Source organism: Argopecten irradians, chromosome 2, assembly GCF_041381155.1.
Source record: "Argopecten irradians isolate NY chromosome 2, Ai_NY, whole genome shotgun sequence".
Lineage (NCBI taxonomy): Eukaryota > Metazoa > Mollusca > Bivalvia > Pectinida > Pectinidae > Argopecten > Argopecten irradians.
In genome coordinates, this window is record NC_091135.1 from 61923916 (window position 1) to 61947870 (window position 23955).

The following is a 23955-nucleotide window of genomic DNA, read 5'->3' on the forward strand; positions in this document are numbered from 1 at the left end:
CACGCTAGAAAGGTAATGAGCGTTGAGGTAGTCGCAGAAAAACGTTACTTTACTCCACCGGCACAGGCTCGGGTTCAGCCTACAACTTAGCCACGTCAAGATGTAATGATGGCGGAGATCAATTGTCTGCATCGCATTCACTGATCATGGAGTAGGCATTTGTGGGAGGTCATAGTGATAACAAGTACTTTCATTATAACAGGTTGTTCTCCTATGGAAAATTTCAATGTACTCTTTGAGTTAATTGTCCCTTTTTTCGCTTTGTCCTAAAATAAAATTGAAATTTATGTAATAGAAGCCAAAAAATAAAACAAAGATAATTCTTATATACAAATGATGTGATTTGAACATCAACAATAATTAAAGAATCAAAGCAGAATATGAATAACTAGTTGATAAGTTTTGACTGAGGTCTTGTTTCTTGTTTCGTTATTACAGCAGTGCACTAAAGGTCTACTTCTCGAATTGTCATACTTCAATTTTATGCAGTATAATTTAATATTTTGTCAACATAGTCACATTTCAAATTATCAGTATTATACATCTGTTACTATTAATGTTGATCTAATATATCACTCTAGATGTTTATATTTTTTTAAATAAGGTTATAATAAAAAATACTTTATTATCGACCTTCTGAAGAATGGTGTAATTTTCATACATATTGCCTTATTATTTCGTTGATTTTTAAGTATTTCTTTCCTTTTTTTGTGCAATAGCAGTGCTATGTGTTGACTGTAGTCACATACCCCGCTTATATTGTCAATATCAGCTGAATTATAATCTTTTATAAGGTAATGTAAAGTACTGGATCCAACGAAATCAGTGATATTGCTTTCTCTCATAGAATGTAAACAATGCAAATAACATAATAATTTAAATGCATATCGTCTTCGCTGAAACGGAAATGAATTTTATACAACAAAAACACCTGATATATAATCACCATCGTATGGAGCTGAATAACAATTGGATAATGGATGCATATCATACGGAATTTCAAACAGTTCACTGCATAATCCCATTACTCATTTGTGATGTTAAGTTTACAATGTGGACTTCGTCTAAGTATAAATACAGTTACCATCTATGATTATTTTCTATATCTGGAATATAAAGAGCTTCTTATGCAAATACATATGTATAGTCGTGAAACATTATATAATTTGCTAGGTACGTGTACAAATACATTGCCGCTAACACCTACAATTTTATAAATTCCCTAGCATCTTTCATTGTATTCATTCTCAAAGTTTCAATGATTGTCAAGTTGAATGAATTTACGCTTAATTTGATGGAAATTGCATACGCAAGGCAGTTCTATTAAATATTGGTAATGCACAAACAATAGATGGCCATCGCATGATGCCATTCTCTATCCATTCTCTCCAGACATGCTGTAAATAGCCACATATTACACAAACGTGATTGACGGAACGCTTCACAAGAAATAGATAATTTTCTATCATTTTAGCAATGTATTGATTTCTTTAAAGACTTAAAGTAGTGGAATGTCCGCGTACGGTCGTTTTCTGTCCTCTACAAAGCCGGGCCTGCCTGTTCGCTATTGTACGATAGAAAGGGAAATTGAAGCATTTGGATCGCAACTTTGCTAATAACGAGCTACTGGTATTTCGGCGGCGTGTGAACATTAATTTTCACTCTAACCGACAATCCAGTATTAAATCCCTGTATTTGACCCTTTGTGCAGGGTGACAATAACGTTTGGGGAATTCTAAATGGAATGACAAGTTACCACCGAGAAAATAGACAAACAGTTATTCTTGGAACAGTCGCAAATTAACAAAGAAGCAGTGGGGTGGAAATTTGATACAGCGGTCCCATGCGCTGACTAGACCAGAGTTGTCACACAGCCCTTTAGTACTGTTTCGCGCACTTTCACTACATAGCTATTATTATCCAATTTTCATCTCGTGTTCCGATTAAACGACGATAATTCGTGTAATTACAAGTCCCATATGTGATCGGGCAGCAATCGGCCGACACGCACACGAAGCCATTTCGACAGGGATCATATGTAATTGAATAAACAAATGAATATGGAAGTAAATAAACACAATTACAGAACAGCATTAATCAGCCGGTAAAATACTAATATCACCAAGAGTGAGTGTCATGTACTTCTACGAAACAAAAGGTTTCCTTGATCAGGTGTAAGTGCCATATCTGTGATTAAACACTTCTACATTTGTTGGAAATCAACCGATTTCATAGCAACAATTAATTCAAACTCATCCCTATATTTCATTTCCAGCATGATATACCCGTATTACCTTTTACTCTCAACGGCAGTCAGAATCATCCGATGAACGATTTCCGTTGAAATGCACAATGTTCCAAACCAGTCTTCGACTGTTTTATCACATATATCTAATTAGCTTACATTTGTGCAATCTGTGATAGATCCTTTTTGGATACAATGTTAGATATATTTACCACTTTGTTAAGTCAAAACGTAAGCGTATACCTTCGCATTGGTCGTGATTTATGTGAACAATGTAAATTTGGTCTATTATGATACACCGTGGATAGCATCATATTTATCAAGTTATAGAAATTCAAATATTCATTTCAAATATGTTATATTTCATGCTATCATGCAAAATTCAAGTTATAAATTGACTGAAACAGTAATGTGCTCGAAAAATAAGACAGAATGATTCTGAATAAATAGATATGTTCACAAAAGACATAACATGGTGATTTGTTATGAAAAGTCTGACGTCGTGCTATTAAAATATCCTTTGATAATTAATAGAGATAACAAAATATTCCGTGTTCATTAAAGGTTTATATCTTGTCAGAACAGCATATTGACCTGCTTGAAAAATTACTAGTACAGACTATGTAACAAGGACGAGATTCATTATGATGAAGTATCACTAGGACATTTATTACTGCGTTCTGGTGTGTACTTTGCAATGTCATTTCATACAAAGTTTTTGATGAAACATATTGTAGCGAAAATTTACATCTTTAAAAAAAACCACTATTTACTCGGCTAAGCATTCACCTGCCTTACTGACGTATTATAAAATGTTTAATATAGAAACGGTTCTTTTGTATCATACATAGTAAGTCACATTTGAAAGTAGCCGTTTTTCTAATTAATAAGCAAATATACAATTTCGATAGTAAGAGTTCAGTATTTATGAATTATTAAGTTCCTGTACTAATACATCTTCCTGTGGTTACAATTTGATTAGATATCTTTGCGTCTTTTTCATACTTAAATATATCTAATACTTCATATAATGTATTCATGAACTAAAACCTGAAGTATAGTATAACAATGATTGTTGCCTGACCATGAGTTGTTCTGATATGTTAAATAACTTCTCTTTGTACCTTATGGGAGCTGGATGCCATTAAGAGGATGTTACTTATAGCTAAGGGTGTCAGTACTAAACCTGTCGACGTGGGTGTATTTCCAAAGTAATTCCGTTTATTTATGTTAGATATCTACTTAATGCTAAACAGCTGATCACAGAACCTGTGGGTTGAACTACTCAAGCTGTGTTACCACTTAGTATCAGAGCGACAACTAACACCCTCTTAATCGCTCTTGTATTAATACCTACCAGTTATAATATAGCGAGGACTTATAAACGGGTGATAAAACCAAGGATAACTAGGGTTATGGGGTGGTAACATATCAGATAAACAATATTACTGAATCAGTTTATGTTAAATTGAAAAAGGTGTAAAACATACCTGGCCTGTAAAACCGCTAGATAATCCTGATAGTCCACATGGATATGTATACGTAGGAATTTGTCATATCAACTAGCTCAAGATGATTGGGTGTTCGCAGGATTAATCTTATATAGATGTGATTTTACAAATGATTGGCAGATTTGTACATAAAGGAAAAAAGAAACTCCCCAAATGAAAGTAATACAGCCGTTATGAAATTAAAGTTGACACAACGTTCATATAATGTTTAATACGATTTGTAAGACTATACATAGGTAATATATTTAAATTAAAAAAAAAATGTTTCTATTTTATCTTATACGTAATTATTAAAAATTTAATACATATTTTCAACGCGTTGAGAAAAAAATATATGTTTCGTATTCATAGGATACATATGCTATCTGCATATTCATAAATTCTATTGTTTGCGTTACTTCAAAATGATGCATCGCGAGTTTAATTTATCACTACAAACTTTGCGGCTGCCTTTCAAAATGTGAGCAATGTTTGTGTTTTTAAAGATATATAGACTCTCTGTTAAACCAATGTCACTCCTAAAACAAGGCAACTTTTCACTTAGTTAAAACATATTTGCCTTTTTTCCGAACTATCATTGTATGTTGCTTGTTCTGTAGATAATATAGAAAACTGCATTTAATACATAAATCAATGATTTGTTTCAAACGGCATGTACTCAAATACAAACAAATACTCAACACCTTATTATAAATGCTTGGAAAATAAAGTGGTATATCAGGGTCTGCCATTTCATCTAACCGATTGATGGTTGATTCCTCGTTAGGAATTAAAATTTGGTTATAGCCAATATTGTATACAGTGAATGTGTATGAAATAGTAAAATTACAATCAACCATTTTATATGTAAATGTATATGTATTGAAGGATTAAGTTATTGTGCTGAAGATGATTATACCGTATGTACGTGATGTATGGATATCAGGACGTGAATCAGAAAAAATAGATGGATGTATTTATCTACCCTTACAGTCCTTTAATACATAATTACTGGCGCTGATTAAATGATCAAATATGTAAAGAAAGAGTATTGCTAATTAACGAATTTTAGGATTTTATTGTGAATTTGATAACGATTGTTGCTTTGATTTTGCAGTAAATGAGTATGGATTGCCTGTTACCTGTTCAAATCAGTATAATGGGAAAGAATCACAAATCAAATAGCTACAACTCCCATGATACCATTTATATCTCAAACATTTTAACGCCATGAAGCAAACCCAGAATTAATCATATGGCTGGAATGTCGCGTGAGCACGCGGAGCAGTTTGCACGTGAATAATATTTTCTTTTGTAATTTAATGATGTTATAGTTGCTTTAGCGTACAGGAAATGACACCGAAAAAAGGCAAACTACAACGGCGACACGCTCCCATACAAACAGCCGTTATCAACTAGGAAAACCATTCCTCTCCGGATATGTTAGCAGTTGTTTCAAGGGAAAGTTGATGTGTTTTGCTAACCGAACATGTGCTCCCATCTATTTCCTAAAATCACAACTGTACAATAGTTTATCTATGTCTGCCGAGATACCATCTCCGTATAATTGGAATTTAGTCTTCTGAACAAATCTTTTTCTTTCATGAATCAGTGATGCTAACTGCTACGTTTTTTACCCTCAATAAAGAGACATATTGGAGATGGGCTCTACCGCCGTTAAAACCCATTTTATTGTAGGCACATTAATTGTAAATAGCTCCATTTTACTGATTAATTGTTTATTTTTAATGGTTTTCGATTTATATTTCCTTCCGTATCACAACAGAGAGGATTTGTATTAGCAATTTCTGCTGCCTGATTTAAACGTCTCTGTCGTTACTATTGTCGAAAATAAAATAAAAACATGAAACGAAATTGTTGGCACATTCTCTCTTTATAAGATAATTATTTAAATTCTGAATGAATTGGAATCGATACAGCTAATTTGCACATTCAGTGAAATGCAGGTCTCAGTAATAGGCAGTAAAGAGGCCTATAAAGGCTGATCATACGGCATCCTTCCAGTACTTCTCTTTGTGTGCCGACAGAGAAACAGGCCTTATAGATTTATGGTTATATATGCACTAGAGGACACATTGCAGATTACCATGTACGTGTTTGTATAAGTAAGAGAGCGGAATGCATTAACATACAATATAACATAACGCAGGGTTCAGATCAGCCATATCTGTTTTTGTTTGGATGAAAAGGCTTCGGAGGTCGTAAACAAGAGAATTAAGATATGGACATTGACAACTAGGTAAACATAAAGTCCAAATGTTCTGTATAAATATCACACGTACAGAACCAGGTAAGAAAAAGGATATTAACAAAAACAAATATTTAAAAAAAAACTAATGTATTCATGCTGTTAACAAAATATTAGATAATCATTTTATTATATTATGTATGCGATGCATGTAATATTAGTTTTCATATATGTAACTTAATAATATGTAACTTTTGTAGGACCTAAGACAGATTGACGTTTAAGCAAAATACACAAAATCAAAAACTTAAAGTACAAAACCTTGACTGATGATCTGAATTATTGTAAATTATATATATTCTCGTGAATATATATAATTTCACTTTTATAATAAAACTTTCCGGCTTCTAATCCATTCTATAAATTGACTGAAGTGAAAATTCCGAGTAAGAGAGGCAAATCAGTTAACGTTTGACTGCAGTGTAATTAACGTGTATGGCCGTCGTCCCTGACAACAGCGGCACGTGCGATGAAACAATAACTTAATAACCCGTGGAAGTGGAAGCAGTTATCACCGCTTCAGTATTTGATCACTATCATTTTCTCTTGTTACTCAAATTTTATCTTTGTTTTCCAAAATTAAAAACACGAGACCACCGCTCTTTCTATAAACATTTGTTTGTGTTCAAATTGAATCGAAATTATCACAAACAGTAAGAAAGGCTATAATTCAAGATTGAAAAGAATCCATATGAAATTCAATTTGTCTATTCCTGCAATGTATATATATCCTTATTTTGATGCTCAACATTACTGCCGAGCACATTCTTAGCACCATTAAAATTGAATGAAAGATGATGAATCTTTTCGTGTTTATTATTCCATCAATTAAACACTATATGCTTTTGACGTATATAAGTCAAATACTTGAATGAAAAACAAGACTAATATTTTATTTACAAATAAACTGACTGAGAATGGTATTTATAGACACAATTCAAAATCAAACTTTAATAATAATGTATTTGATTATATCGTCGTAATTTCATTAAAAGTTAGATAAATAGTCGTTGAATATACTATTTAGAGTGTCACAATCTGAATGAAAAAAGCTATTTAGATATTGTGGTATCATAAGAATTTTAATTTGTAATTTGTTTATGTATAAACGTTTTCTTTCAATGGCACATCAGAATGAGTAATGTGTTGGCAGCCGCTTTTATCTTGGATATATTGCATCTCTAATATTATAATATATATATATAATATCAAAGAAACACAATTTAACAAAGCATGACAATTTATTTATTGTTGGCTATATATATATAAATATAAATATAATAGATAAATGTTGAATATCCTTGTGATGGAATTTAATAGAAAAACAAAACTAAAACAAATCTGCGATCGATCTCTAACATTTTACCAGCTGCCGCTGTTCTTCAGGAGATGTTTAATATATATAAATCTATTCTGTATATATACCACTTTGAAATTGCTGCCTCCATATTAAATCGTACAAAAAGTTTTAAAACATATGTTATTTCAAATAAACATAATTGGCACAGCAGAATTTTATAATAGAAAATCATTTATATTCTCTATAAATCAGAATGAAGCCAAAAGACTTTTTCAACATTTGCTCAGAATTTTTAATGCAGATACAATAGTATTTCAACATAATTAAGCAGAAAATTGTGCAATAACAAATATTTAGTACCAACCATTAATACAACCATTCAGTATAACAGTCCGTTTTTATTTGATAATATGATAACTGAACTTCAAATTTAAAATATCTGGTTACTCTGTATTAATTTGTTTTGACAGCAGCAATTTTGTTGCTTAGTATTTCTAGATAATCGCCAAAGGCTTGACATATATAAGTTAACATTGAAATAAAAAACAATCTGGATGAGGTGAATTATATGTTCCCTCGACATATATTAAAAACGGTTAGTATGATAACCCGGTCTCAGTAGTAACAATTGATGTCGGTTTTACAGTATCACCCATTCCTTTTTTATCCATTTGCTGACTAATCTACGCCCTATAGATCCGAGTGATTATCCACTATAAAACACCCTCGTTTAACACAGGTTTGTGATTGTTTTTATCATATTTGAAGCCTTCGTGATTATGTGATATCTATTTTCCGCGATATCATAATGCTATTATATTGTCATTGTTAAACAATAAATGTTAATGTTTTAAGATTGTAAGTCCCACTTGGAAATTTGTATGATGACAAAGACAAGTACATTGGTACCCTGCTGTTCATTGCTGTACTATCGGTAATTATGTTATGACATACAGCCACTCCTAATGTCCTCTACCCACCGGGACTAAACTAAACTTCCATTACATCCTCCCGCACCTTAACAGATAGATCACTGGTATTCCTTTACTCTGGTATAAAATATTGCCTCACGGACTAATGTTTGTTGTTGTAGCTGTTGAAACAGCATCAGCACCAGTTTTATCAAGTGTTCTTTCTGTCTGTTTTCTATTTCAATTATCAGATATATTCACCTAACCATATTAAACTGCGCGCGTTCAGTATTATAAATAGTAATTATTATTGACGTATAATTACATAAGTACGTCGTTGTACGAAGCTCCACACCCATCAATACACAGTAACAAGGTGTAGAACTAAATGAGTTCTCGTTTTTGTAAAAAACTTCAAACAAACTTCAACTTTAGTTTCAGTGCTAAATTTGTCATTTTGTTTTTTAATTAATTTAATGTAAGTTATCTTGTGGGTATCAGCATCAATTTCCCCTCTATTAGTGCCAGGGGACTATGTTTCTTCCAAAATGAATTAAACAGGGGTAATGAAAATTTTCTCATGCAGTTTTCTATTGTAATATATTGAGGCATATATGGTTTTGATAAAAACACAATTTAATTTTCGGCATGTTACTGTGAGAATTGAAACACCACCATCAACAATTGTAATATAAACAGCAAATACATTTCCGAAACGTCAATTAGTTTAAACATTATGTTTTCGTGAGGAATATTAAATGTGTTTTCCATTATGTTATATATTGCAGAAATAACATTGTTATTTTCACATTTAAATACGTAGACTCTTTATATATGTATAATTCTATAGCAGTTGATAAGAATATTTTTAGCCATACAAACACAGGAAAAAAGTTAATGTTTGACACTATGATAAATTAATTAATAGCAGTAAAGCATCTCAATATATTTTCCATTCTTTTCCATACTCATTAAATGGAGATGTAGAGCATCTGCTATATTTTGTTTCTGGATCTATTCCGCGGTGTTTCTTCCTTCGCTATTTGAATACCCTACAAAATATCGGAAATGTCATGGGTTGAAAGCCATGTTAATTTACTTATCGCAAAAAGCACCTGTTTTTCTAGCATATCATTGCCTTCAAATCATTTCTTTAACATCCTGTGTCGCTTTCGCTTGTCAAGACGAACGAACACATGGAGGGCCGCTTATACCATGATATAGGGCCGCTAACGACATTGGCAGTCAAAATATTGGACAGATGAAGCTGTCAGCACGTGCTAGGCCAGGAAGAGATCTCCACCGAGACAGAGCTGGAATAGACTAGGAAAAATACATTTATATTACCCACCCCGATATCCATACAACCCGACTGTCTATACAATAATAACACCGAGGTTCACTTATAATTCACAGGTTTGTTAGAATATAATGCTATTACATTATGTTGGAAATGATATAAATGGATTGAGAATGAAAAATTCAAATATGCTGACTAGAAATAATATTCACAATGTCATTGATTTCAATAACCGATGAATTAATGATACTCAAATAATATAGCTTAATAACATTTTTATATCAAAAAGTAGACCGTATAAAAATCATATCTAAATGAAAAAACAATAACGATATATTTTGAACACAATGATAAAAATATGTTACAAAGAATGTTAACAAATAAGTTATTATGTATACCAATTCCAATTAGATTTGCAATATATTGATTTCTTTTATCGAAATAAAACTTGTATATGCAATTGGATTTCTGATTTAACCGTTAAACAAATATTTGTCAGCTTTGAATAGTGCATCACCATTTATATATAACAAATATAATATGCATGTAAAACTCGATGTAAAATTAATTACGCTGTACCAACTAAACCAATAATTAATCTTATTACTTGATTTAGGAAATGGATAAGACCTGTGATATTTGCTAAGTTCAATATCCCCCAGGTCAAAACCAATAGCGGCCTGATTACAACCAGTGATACATATTACTCACATGTTACAGAGCCAATGGAAACATTATTAACATATTTCTGCGGACTTTATGGACAAATACAAATCACCATGGTGACAAAGAAGATATGTTCCTGGTGTTTATAGGAAAAATAAATATATCAATTAAAACAAATACGCTTTACTTTCGATTTAATTACTCTTAGAAGCCAGTAATAAGTGAATACCGTATCATATGTAATATAATGAGTGCGATTTTGATGATATCTTTATGAACAACCTATATATTTTCGGTTGTCAAAAACTATTTAATCTAAACTGATTTTTATCATTTTGGTCACTTTTCCTTTTGAATTTATGGAAATTTAAAACAAGAAATTACAAAGGCGTTTGATGTTGAATAGTCATATGAATATTGCTATGATAATTCCAATTTTACATGCACGTTTTATGGTTAATTTTGAGTCTTTAATATTCAAAATAAAAATATGATCATATTCAGGCCGACGTTAGTCATTATTAAACTTACATTCTTGCCGACTAAATCATTCATTAAAGGCTAAGTAAGACATAAACGAATACCGGGAATATATGAATCCTTTGTTTGTGTTCCACGACATTTTCAACTGATACACAAATTGAAATCAATAAGGAAAAAAACTTTATACCTCAACAATAATATTTATGGAACGGCTTATCTGGATAAGATCGTTTTCAATAATTGTAATGTGCTGGCTATTTAACTGGCTAATGAAGAATGATAACACCGACTTAGTAATTGTTTTAAACACACAGATAATGGTTACAACCCAGCCCGTCGTGTGGCAGGTAATGTCAGTGTTATTAACCAGGGTATTGTGTCTCGGGTGGATCAGCTTGATAGTGACCAGGTGAGGCCGTCACAGGTGACCCTGCCATGAAAAGGTGACCCAGAACTACAAGTTATCTTGAAATAATTTACTTCTCAATATCACCAGATAATTATCGAAAACCTAGAATGTTCCTGTGATATCACCTGAATCAGTTTATCGTGAGGATCAATTGATCAGGATAGTTATTAATTCATTAGATAACCAGGGCGAGCTGCTGGCTGGAGCAGTGTCCTACACATTACAGACGGTGTGAGTATCAATCGTAATATATTTACTGATGTGTCACTTTGTCAGCAGGACAATTGTATTAATATTTGGCAGTACCAGTGGCTGACCTACGTCTTTACAATAAAAAACTGAAATGTAAACAAAGACTCCGGATTACAACCTCATTCTACATTGCGCTACAGGAAAATGTCAGAATTAAATAATAAACCACCAGGTTTAACAAATGATTATTTTTTTGTGTTCTTTCTACAGTTAATAAGAGATGGCTTTAATAATTACAAATCTATTTATTTGATGTTCTTATAAAATATTAATATCGCTTATACTATATCACAAGAACCAGCAAACTTATTTCAGTAAGGTTTAAACATTTAACGCCTAATATATAAATATCTGTAGTCATATTGTCAAACGGAGATAATGGTACACAATTTCTGTAGTAAACAACATTTTTTATTTGATTTTTCTCATTGCCTTCTGCTGTAGATGAAGAGTAACATGATAATACACCTAAATTAATGCTTATTTTAACGATTTAAATGTTTAAAATCGGGGATTCCTCAAATATTTTCATCTATAGATATTTTATATTTCCCCCCTTCCAATTTCCGTTATTCTGATGCTGTACTTAGGTAAATTGTGCTGCTTTTCTCCAAGCCTTGCTATTATCCCTCAATAGAAACTTTTGGGGATATTCATTGTGTCTAAATATCGTTTATTCTAAAAGACATTTAAAAATAATAAGATACATAAAGTATGTCTCACTTGGTTAATGGGTTGGCAGTACAATACCGGGTGATCTCTTGTTTCTAATGGTTTTATGTCTCCTGCTTTTATCCTGCTTTATCTGTCGGGTAATCGTGTCTCTGGACCAGGTAGTGCGCCTGTTTACATTCTCTCCTCATTGGAACACATGTGCCTACAAATTAAAGGCGGAGTCAGTGTCTGATTTGATATCTGACATCGGTTCGGGGCTGGCCAACTGTCAGGCAAGGCGCGAACTGAGCCATACATCAACCTTCCTCAGCCAATCAGCGGGCTTTGTCGGGCTAAGGGCTTTGTCGGGACGGTAGGTGGTGGTGTTTACAACATGGTTAGTATCAACTAATTCATTTTGTATTAATGTTTAGGCTTTTGTCCCATGTAAGAATATGTAGCGTGTTTAACCCAGTAAAATGGCAACGCTGGTCTGATGTACTTGTGATCCAGATAGTGATAAAAGTGTGAGCGAACACAAAGTGGACATTCTTACTTGTGGATAAACAGTGACCCCGGACCTGACGGCGGACACAGGACTGACAAAGGCCAGTCACCGGACCATGTCCTTACCCCAGTTCGCTCCATACCCGTTTCCTGGTCCTTCATCTGTCTCAACTTCACCGGTAACATCTTATTCTTTTATACAATATCTCTTTGTGCTTAAAATAGTTTTATGTCAGGACAACGATTAAGTCTTAAATATATTACATTGTATATGATAATATTCTGATATGTTATGGTTTATATTATAATAACATAAGTTATTGTTGTTATTTAACCTGTAAAAATAACGTTTACGATAGGTGGTATGAGTTTTATCTGACAACTATAACACTGTCTGGTGTGAAAAACTGCCAAGCATTTGCTGAAGAGATATTAGAGTCGGCTTTAGCACCACTTATGCAGCGAAGAAGAATGTATGTTATTGTCATTAAGTTGTGAGAGATATGTGACCTGTCATTTGCCTCCTCCTAGATGCCGGGCCCAGGGTCATCTGCGGCCGGACCCAGGGGCTGCTGTGAAAACGGTCGCCCTATAATGACCGACCCTCACACTGGACAGACAATCTGTTCCTGTCAATACAGTTCCACCCTGCTTAGTTATTCCCGGGTGCCGGGAATCGCAGATGGAGTGTATGGAAGTCCTCCTTATGGCCCTGCCCAGGGATATATGCCCCTTGGGTCGGAGAGTTCAGCATTTTACTCGCCACTGGTAAGTAACATCCTTGGTTTGATATCTTCAGTACTCTCAACGTAATTGGCAACTCCATGCGAAATATTTATTTCATTAGTTAACACTTTAGTCGATCGATCCCATTTCATAAATTACAAAAAGAAAAATATTTTACTTCAAAACTTGCTGTCGAACCATGGATATAAAAATTAATCATATACATTTATGTATCCACAAAGAAAATTATTTACTATTTCAATGTATTTAATGCGACTGATTATTTGCTAGATATGTAATATTTTCATGGATGTTATTTATGATGAGATTTTGGATTTCTGCTGAGTATTTGAGTAATATAAACAGATAAATAAACCTTAATTCTATTATTATTTCACAAGAAAAGAATTTATTTATTAGTTTTCTGAATACTTTTATATTATGTAATATAATATTTATAAGTTACCTGTATAATATTTCATATGTTTATTGTTATTTACAGTTTTACACTGTTTATGTTATTTCTGATAGTTTATGTAATGATATCATTATACAATCAGTGAAAAATGTGTGTGACAATACCATTACATAAACCGCCCTTAAGAAACTGTTTAGAAAAAAGTTATTTTTGATGATCTTTGGGACAATTTGTAGCGCTCTTAAAAATAATTTTATTTTAATATTATTCAGTAATATATGGATAAAATTTAACGAAAAATATTTTCTATCAAAAATATTATCAGCAATATTATATTTGATTTGAATTCGATTTAAATAAATAAGTATTCTGTGCAAAGCAATAAATTGAAATAGGTGTAATTAATGAGATGGTGATCGGGAATATTATAATGAAAAATTTAATACGTATCGTAGATATAAAATATTCGGATTAGAGTAAAGCTGATAAAGCATTGAGTTGATCAGCTAGGATTGATAACATAAATCAGTGCCACACCGCCACTGAGTTGTGTATTATGACACGGTATTGACGAGCCATTGTTTTGGGAGTTAGATGACAAAGGTAATGACAAAAGACCAGCCCGTGTCTGCGGTAGACAATTCGTGTCACAAACCCGCTTACTCACATTTACATGTACATCCGTACTCGGGTTGTCAACACTGCTACGGAACTACCTTACCACCCTGAAACTAGGGAAGGAGAACAAGAGGGGCAGGGATTAAACCTTGGACCTGTAGTTATTAAATTACAAATTTAAAAGATAGATTTGTATTATAAGTTGTCGGTAGACAAAAGATAACATGTAGACAATAATATTCATCAACATGTCAATCTCTGAACCGTAATGTACTTAATAGCTCATTAGCTTGTACATTTTTTCCTTGTTATGTTACAAAGGAGCCGTCATTACAAAATATCGCAAGTCATATATATCATCAAACTTATGTCACACACTAACTAAAAATCGTATGTCATATATATCTTTAACCTTATGCCACACACTAAATATCCAATATTTACAAAAAGGACTATTGTTTGTATATTGTATATCCGTTTAACTTTTAACATCGATATATTTTTGTCAATTCCTTATTTTTGATTCCCGTTTTGTTTCCCTACTTTTCAGACGGGAGGGGCATTTGATGCCAAAGATGGGGCTGAGGCGTGGCGAAGTCTAACCCAGCCCGGGGCTTGCTTCCCCTACGACCCGGCGGTAGCGGTCTATCCTTACGGTACAGGGTACGTATTTGATGGGGAAAAAACCTACCTCCCTCAGAATGGGGTAACAAGGGTGGGCTACAATTACTTAGACACCATGTAATGTTACGCTATTTGTGCGGTCCAGTACTGAAAACATATTCCGTTTCAATGCGGCGTTATTCGTATTCTCGTTTGTATAATTCCATGCGAGTTTTTTTTTCAGTGGTTAAATTCAATTTGATATCCGTTTAGGCAAATGTTTGCATTCTCACTTTCTGAGTTCAGAAATAGCCATTTGTGTTATCGTTACTGTAACCGAACGCCAGTTTTAGTCGCTCCTTATTTACGGATGGTTGGATTTGAGAGGCTATCAAAAGCCCGATGCTCAGTGCTTTAATATTGGAAGTGAAACTCGGGGCGCGATATGTATTCATGCACACTAATTCACTTCAAATCAATCTAAATACATCCTATTTATTGGGTGTTAGGAATGGGCTAAAGATACCAAACACACTGCGGAGATATGACAGATTTTAAATGTACCTAGTAATTACCGAGTTATTGTTAAGCAGGCAGCAGCAGATTTGTATTGATGTAGAAAAAAGACACACCCATTTTCTAGTTCATTAAACTACAATGAATGCAATTAAATGGGTTAAATGTGGCAATATGATTTCTAGTTGTTGTATTTTGAATTGAAACGTTGACTTTTTATAATGTTATGATAAGTAAGATATACCATTATTTTATCATTCAATGAGTTATTATAGCAAAGTTATTTTAATAAAATATTAATACAAAGTCGAAACTAAGTCTAACTAGTGTAATAATAATATTGAATGTTTTCTTTCAGATACGGTGGAATTGACTTAAATGCAAGAAGAAAAAATGCAACACGCGAGACTACAAATACACTGAAAGCGTGGTTATATGAACATAGAAAAAATCCGTACCCAACAAAGGGAGAAAAAATAATGTTAGCTATCATCACAAAAATGACTCTTACACAAGTATCTACGTGGTTCGCTAACGCAAGGCGGAGACTTAAAAAGGAAAATAAAATGACATGGTCACCTCGTAACCGATCTGAGGACGGCACAGAGAACGATGATAATGACGACGACTGTGACACCAAGGATGACGACGATGATTTGGACTTGTCATGTAATGGAAGTGAAGGTCCGTTAGACCTGGGAACAAAACCCTCATTAGATCACACAGGTCAGTATTATTTATACATTTATATATATTAAACATGGGGGTTCGAATTCGCAGGAATAACATCGAATGACTTCTCTATGGTACCGCCACAATATTTATCTTGAATTACATGAGTTTCGTATCGCACACCAACCACAGTTAAATATATACATAACTTTTAAACATTCTCTTGATATTGTTTACAAACGTTTACACCATGATATTTGTAAGATCACTGCGTTGATAGTATACCTAATATATGCATATACGCCAGCATAAACATTGCAATTCATATATAAAAAAATATTATACATGTTTATGGAATTATCATATTGAATGTGATTGCTAGTGAAGCACAGCCAAACCCTCTTACTGTAAAATAAATTATCATTACATGCTACAGTGAAAATATATTGTTAGTAAGAAACAAAAAAGGAGATAAAACAGCCACATTTGATTATTCATTATTGCTTGCAATGTAAAGTACTATCTATATATAAAATATGATCAAATGATATTTCCCATTATGTTTGTTAAAATTATATACATATATAAATAATCGATAAATCAGGACACATTCTGAAATATTTTAGCATTAGTTAATAAATGATAAAAGCATCAAAGAACAAAACTAAAATAAATAAAACAGATATATTTATATGAATATAGCAAATTGTCAATGACGTAAATAAGAATTTAATATTATCAATAATGTTCGATACGATGAGTACTGCCATTTACATTATAGAATATCCTAAATTATGTACTAAGAAAAGCTTGTGTTTATATTGCTGTATCTAACTTAGTTATTGTTATCTATCCTACAAATTAATTTCAAGGTGTATCAATTAAATACTAAAATACTAAACTATTGTACAACGAATTTTCATCACAAAACAATCTTGTATTTAATAAATTAATCGATGATCCTAAATTATACGTAATAAAATAGAAATTACATACAAAACAATAACAACCAAGTTATTTTTTTTCCATAAATTAACCATATGACATAAGGAAAACGAAGGTTATATTCTTATTCCCAGCCTAAAATATACATATGTTTAAATGAAAGTAAATGAGAAGAAAGTACATTAAGACTCCACTGGAAGACGTTTCTACTATATCAATCATACTAGGCCATTATGTAATAAATCATTACAGTAAATATCCTGGCTACAAAGTGTGATAGGCTGTCGACATAAATAACAGGACCTTTACATCACAATATACATGTAAATCTCAGGCTTTTCTTCTACAAATCGTTATACAATGAACACATATTTTGTTACATTAAATCATGAAAAAAAGTTATACTATCTATTGACGATAATATTGATGAAAAATATTTCGTAAATAAATCTTAACAAGAGAGCACGGATATAAAACAAAGAGCAAGGATTTATTTTTAGTTTATGATGCCGTAAACATGATTTATTATGACAAAGTTTAGTGTTGATTCTATATTGAGATACACTAGTCATCATCATTCTGTCCGTTGCCATAATAAAGTCCGAACTACTAGGCATTTCTTTATATATAACGGTAAGCTACAGTATATTATAACGTGGTTTTTTAATTTGTATACCTTATTTGTTAAGTAGATGATTAGTCGTGAACAACTTACTGAAGTTGATAATAATGACGAGAAAGTGTACCGCCTATGGATGTTGTTAGGGTTTAAAGGGTTTGGTAAAGGTGTATGTAGATAGGGAAATAGATATGCTTCAATAAAGACAACTTGGCGATAAAGTGAACGATAGGTTTATTTAAAAGTGAATTGAGACCTAAAGTTAAAACAAAGCGCCAGATCATGTCCTTAATACAGTGGAAAAACAGCCCGATACGCCCGCGGCTAGTGTTAGATATAGCATAAAAACATAGATTTTCATATCTCGTTAAGGGAAGCCGGTCAACGTGAAATGCTGGGGGGCAGAGTAGAAATAAACTAAGATTTGGGTGTTAGATTAATAAATGTGGCCTGACATTACTATAGCTGTAAGGTAACCTAGTCGGCCTGACAAACGACTTCCCAGCACACAACACAAACTCTAAACAGCAAAACAAGTGTTAGCAAGCCACAATTGTCACCGATCAGCGTCACAACCATCACAATCACCTGTTTAATTACCAAAACATGTCTATCTCTATCAACATTTACACAAATGTAAGATTAAAATGAGTACACATTAAACATCACAACTTGCCGAATTCATTCACCAGTAGATAATAATATGACATATTTGTTATTTTTTATTTTCCCAAAAATATGCTTTTGAATTATATTCCACTAACATTTTTTTACATATCGGTGTCTTTTTCCAAACAACAAATTTCCGCACAACGCAGTATTTTCCTTTTGTTTGAAGAAGTGCAAATATGTATGGAAATCAATATTCCGTTATGTATATACATCTACTTAAACAATTACTTCCGTTATTCTCCGAAAACAATCCAATTCAACGTCCATAGAACCAAACCGGTTAAATTGACTAATGGCTCTTTCTTTCCTTGAATATTGTTAAGTAGTAGGTACTCTGACTGAGATCTAAGTAAATGATGGTTGTGTAATTTGCCGGGAAACATGTGTTTTGTATACAAGTACACGAGATGACAGTGTATAGTAGATGTTTAGACGGTATGCCTGTCTGGCATGCAAGGTCTCTGGCCCTCAGTCTCCCTTCTTCCTATAGGTTTAGGACCAGAGATAGTGCTTCCTCTACATACATTTCTCATCACCCAGCGCCATAAACAGTAATACTAACAACTCCTTAAATCCAGACAGGGATACAAATTCAATACAGCTAAAACCTATACACAAATTACATAATTAAATAAAAATACATGACTTGGTTTTATTTTATGATAACAATGACTTCAGCCTTATAATATTCCGATCGGTTATTTTTTCATGCAGAAACATGTTTTCGTTATGTTTTATTTGTTTTATTGTCGCATGTTAACGTCCGTGTTTCTCAGTTCGACGATGCATTATGTAAAGGAAACTGTTCCAAATGTCTTGTCTAGAGATATTACTAGGGGATTCGCAAGATTAAAGAATCTTATCTTATTTTCTAAAAATCACAAGTGAATTAAAGCCGGTCGTTACAAACTCTAAAACGCGATGTTGCATGTCATAATCCTAGATTAATGTTTTAAGTAAAAGACAGACTGTGAAATTTGTTGTAAGCCGTCTGATCGGACTGGTCTGAATCATATCCCCCATGTACAGCCTTCTCCGACACATCTCGATAACCTGATAACCACTTCGTGAGAACTCTCCTCATTGTTTTAACTTAATCATCATTTTGAGCCACGAAATGATTTCTGAATCCCTTCGGATTAAGTTAGTGAAGTTTCATTCCCTTCTTGCAATCGGAAATGTCAGTCATGTGTTGTTCTCGTTACGTGTATGAGGAGGGGAGACGCGTCCCCGTGCCAGGGCCGGAGTTCTGGTCCCTAGCTATAGGTGCCCCGTTCCGGTATGCCAGCGTGTCATTCTGCGTGTTAAGAGAATCCCAAGCCCAGGACAAATTTAATACTTTTCTATTTTCTGCACCGCCGCGTCCCATTGGTGTTCAGTGAATCTCCAAATTAGCCGTTATCTGTTGATTTCCAGTGACAGATCTAGCTAAACACAAATGTATATGGCAATTTGTTCCATCTGACACTTATGGTCGCCGAGCTCTTTACCAGTGAACCGGTCCATTTGTTACTGCAAAAGTCTCGTGAGGTGTCAACCCGGGTACGGCATACGACAACAAAACGCCTACAAATAAAACTATTATTCTATCATTCTTTTTTCTTGAATTAACACCAAAATAGCAAAAGGACACGACAGAGGATCAGGGCAAATTGTCAATAAATAATTGATTCTGGAAACTTGCGAGCTATTTTTCTTATTTATGGGTGATTTACTAATAATTACATTGATATCAGTTGCTTCTCAGATTTGCCCGCTAACTAGAATTATGGAAATGTGTTTCACATGTGGAATCGTTCTATTATGAGTTGTTCGTTTTGCAAACAGGATGAGCAAACTATCCAGATGTGACTTCCGTGACACGTGCGTGTATTCAGTAATGCAAATTTAAAAACATGCACGTGCATGGAGCTAATCTTGAAAGAAATTTGGAGGTCGCTTGAGATTGGTTAATTTCGTTAATTTCTAGCAACTTATAATTACATCCAGTAACATCTAATACAAAGGAAATAATTATCTAATATACGAAATATCACAACAAAAGAGGCAGATTGGATACACAATTGATTTACACGACTATCAGTTTCAGTGATTCATCTATTGGTTTCATTGTTGAATTCTGATAAGATTTTCATAATATTAACCTTTTTAACAAAAAGATAATTTTGATTTACATGTAGTTTAAATTTAGAAAAATAATATTAATGCAATTGAATAATAATTATATATTTACATATATTTCTTATTTTAGTGAACATCTTTATAACATGATACATAGTCTATTTTGATTTTGTATAAACACAATAATAATTGATATTTTTTTTCCTTTTTTCCTGTGTTATTTTCAAATCAATTAAGTAATCTTGTTAGTTCTTTTACATAAAAAATAAGATAAAATAAAAAAAAAATAGCAAAAAGAAGTAAAATTATCAAAACATAAACCATTCAACTAAATAAGGATATTAGTCTCAACGTATTTATTAGTAGCAGTGTTTGGAAAATAAAATCATAATTATACCAGTATATTATCAATTCCGTCAAAGATATTTATCAAAGCAGTTGCACAGTTTTGAAATGAGATTTATGCACAAAAAATGAAATGATATCGAAAAAAATAATTTATGTGTTTAAAACAAAGATTTTTACACTTAAAAGTGAATTACTTTTGATTTTGTAGTATTGACAGTCACATAACAACGCAGTGTTTCATTACCAGATTTAATATTTTAATAGAGAAAAAGCGATATTGCACCACAGAACAATAAATCAGACAGGGATTGTGTTAATCTTAATTGAATTCATTTCAATTTCAATTTCGTGCAATATTCGTTAAAATATCTGTTTATGACACTGTTTGCCAGCTGTGGTGACAGGATAATCTAACAAAGCTCAAAGTAAACAAAGGATTACCTATCGCCTTAAATGGAAATGGATTGTGATAAACAAACCATCACTTCTGCAATCAATTCCCCTTGTATGAAAACTGTGGTATAAAAGGTTTTCGTGTCAGTGAAAGAAGATCCTGGGATGAGTTAGTGTGTTTTATTTAAATACAGCTTTGTGTGTATCCCAATCACCACTGTTCTCGGCCGTCATTGTACCAAATAGCTCAATAATTATCCAAGTGATAAATTAATACAGCTTTTCGTATTAAATTAATGTTATGGACGTTGTATCAATGAGCTGACGGACAATTGTTTTCTAAAGGGATGATTTTGCCTCATCAAAATTAAATGTTTACAATACGGCGGTGAATAGCGCTGATAATATGAGCTCCTACAATCTGTTTTACATCCACATTCGTGTTAGAGCCCTCTTCTTTATACTTCCTCGCATTTCCACTTAACATAATTCCAATCAATCGCAGATGATATCTTTGGCTTTAATTGAATCGGATAATGCACTTTTTATGCCTGACGGTTGATAGTGTTTACCGTTGGGGAGACACAGTTAATAATATGCCTGCTGACATCCCTCGCACGGCGCTCAGGCTGTCTCCTATTACTGCAGAACGGTAATTTACGCCATATAAGATCGACATTAAGCAGCAATCAATTTCATCCAACACAATGTTTTGTTTCTCGATTTTCATTTCAATTTCGATGTCACTTTCATTTATACATAGGAAGTGTAGGCGATTTATTACAGTTAACACGGGGCCTTGATCCCAGGCTACTCCCAATTTATGAACAAAACGGCACGGGTTGATGACTGAGCCTAGTATTAAACAATTATTCTATGATTTATTTACAATCTATCGACATTAATTAGCAAAATAATAATTTGATAAATGATCTAAGAGACGAGGATTCTCAAAAGAACTAATCATCAGAGAAAACGAACAAGGCTGTCAATTACCGCTTATCAAAAATCGAATCTAATTTATGTGTACAGAGAGGAGCAGGGCTAATTGAAATGACTATTTAGAAATTAACTACATGGTCCACATCATTTATATTACATATTGAAATAAACATCATGGACAGATCAATTTTGATGAATCTATTAAAAATCTTTTAAACAAAGACGATATTTTATTGTTTAAAAATATATATTTGTATTTTAAATGCATGTGATATATAAGTGTAAATGAACAAATAATAAACCTTATATAATATTAATTTGATTAAATATGTGTAATTAACATGGAAATTGAATAAAATGTAACTGATATGAAATTTAAAGTTAAAGAATGGAGTTCAAGCTACATTTCATAGAGCAAGAGGAACTTTTCACCGAAATGCATATTAAAAGGAAGACAATAATGTACTTAACTTTACCGTATTATATTGGTGTATTTAATTTAATAAAGCTTGAAACTAAATTTTATTGTCTTAAATCCACATGATTACTTCAAAAGGGTACTTACATAATAAGTAAAAATTAAATTAAAAGACAAAAACACTGTCAGCATACATTAGCATTGATTCCTTTTAAATAAATCTTTTCTGAACATTTTTTTTGTAATCAGTATTTTTGTCTAGATAAGTAACCATTAATTAGGTATTCTTGGTAGTAACCAAACAATTGTATGTCGAAAAACTCACAAGAATTATTTTGTTCTGCAGAGTCTGGACACGGAAAATCACCAGTTAAAGAAAGGATGATAAACGTAGATGATGACTGCGACGATGATTCTAATTTGAGTTTTAAAGACATTGATGATTTAGATCCCGTCCGGACAACAGATCGTCGGGAGAGTGCGCGCGCAAACGACAGTGACGATGATTCTCAGGCGCCGAGTATAGGTGGTGACTCCCGGTGTAGTGAATTGGCTTCCCCGTCACTTCCGAGGGGTTCCGAATGTAGATCAGAGACAATCCCGTCAGACAACGATTCTGAAACTCAAACGAGACCAAAGATATGGTCGGTGTCTGAATTCCTCAACTCCTCAACAAGCAGTGCTAGTGACACTTCTAAATCCGAACCTAGGGTGACAAAACCTATCTCCCAACAGCATGGTGGCCCAGGATTTTTCTACCTCCCATCCACAAAAAACTCTCTGACCTCCGGTAGATTCGCAGCATTTGGGGCGTACCCTCTCTCCTTCAGTCATACGACGCTCTCCTACCCGTATTCACTGACATCACACACGGCGTCAAAGGCGGGAATCATGTGTTCTACGTCACGGATACCGGGCCCGGAAAACCTCACAACAGGGGGCTCGGAAAAAATACTGAGATCTCAAAACGGACTCTTCTCCCCAGCAAGAGATATTGACGTTGTAAAACACTCGGGTAAATTTTAGATTTATATGTTACATTAAACGTGAAAGCTTGAAAATGAATGTTGATTTTGTTTTATTTTTATTTCTTAAGTTTAATTCATAATACAATTTTAAATAAAAATGTGTTAGGTTATGTTTCTTTTGAATTGGTCTTCCCTGTACGTTGTCTGAATACAGTATCGAATATTTACGACACTATATTTCTGGAAGCGTCAGATTTGAAATTTTGATGGATTATCTTGTGCAAGACATAACTCAACGGATATAAATTAAGGTACATTATGACATATTATTTTCGACAGTAAAAATCTATAAGCACGAACATTGGAGAAGAAACTTTGATATATCTGTTGACTTTGTAGTATATGTAATATCATACATAATAACAAAACACAAGACTGTTTATACAGAAGCGTCGGAAATAATCTCCATTATATATTAATATCCATATTC

At 33.1% G+C, this 23955-nt stretch overlaps 1 protein-coding gene and 1 long non-coding RNA gene across 3 annotated transcripts; one reads left to right on the top strand and one right to left on the bottom strand.

Moving 5' to 3' along the window:
• Window positions 1-12349: 12349 nt before the first annotated feature.
• LOC138316176 (homeobox protein araucan-like) lies at window positions 12350-23562 on the top strand. Of its 2 annotated transcripts, XM_069257739.1 has the most exons (5): window positions 12350-12665; window positions 13018-13254; window positions 14799-14911; window positions 15726-16093; window positions 22844-23562. In XM_069257739.1, the coding sequence occupies exons 1-5, from the start codon at window positions 12603-12605 to the stop codon at window positions 23521-23523; spliced, it is 1461 nt and encodes a 486-aa protein (XP_069113840.1). In that variant the 5' UTR covers window positions 12350-12602; the 3' UTR covers window positions 23524-23562. The 2 variants fall into 2 exon arrangements, with proteins under 2 accessions (XP_069113840.1, XP_069113841.1); XM_069257740.1 differs by lacking the exons at window positions 12350-12665; window positions 13018-13254 and adding an exon at window positions 14289-14405.
• Window positions 18912-22961, bottom strand: LOC138316178 (uncharacterized). Its single transcript, XR_011207602.1, has 2 exons — window positions 22823-22961; window positions 18912-19841 (listed from the first exon to the last, which is right to left on the bottom strand). It is a non-coding gene; the product is annotated as an uncharacterized lncRNA (long non-coding RNA).
• Window positions 23563-23955: the final 393 nt, after the last annotated feature.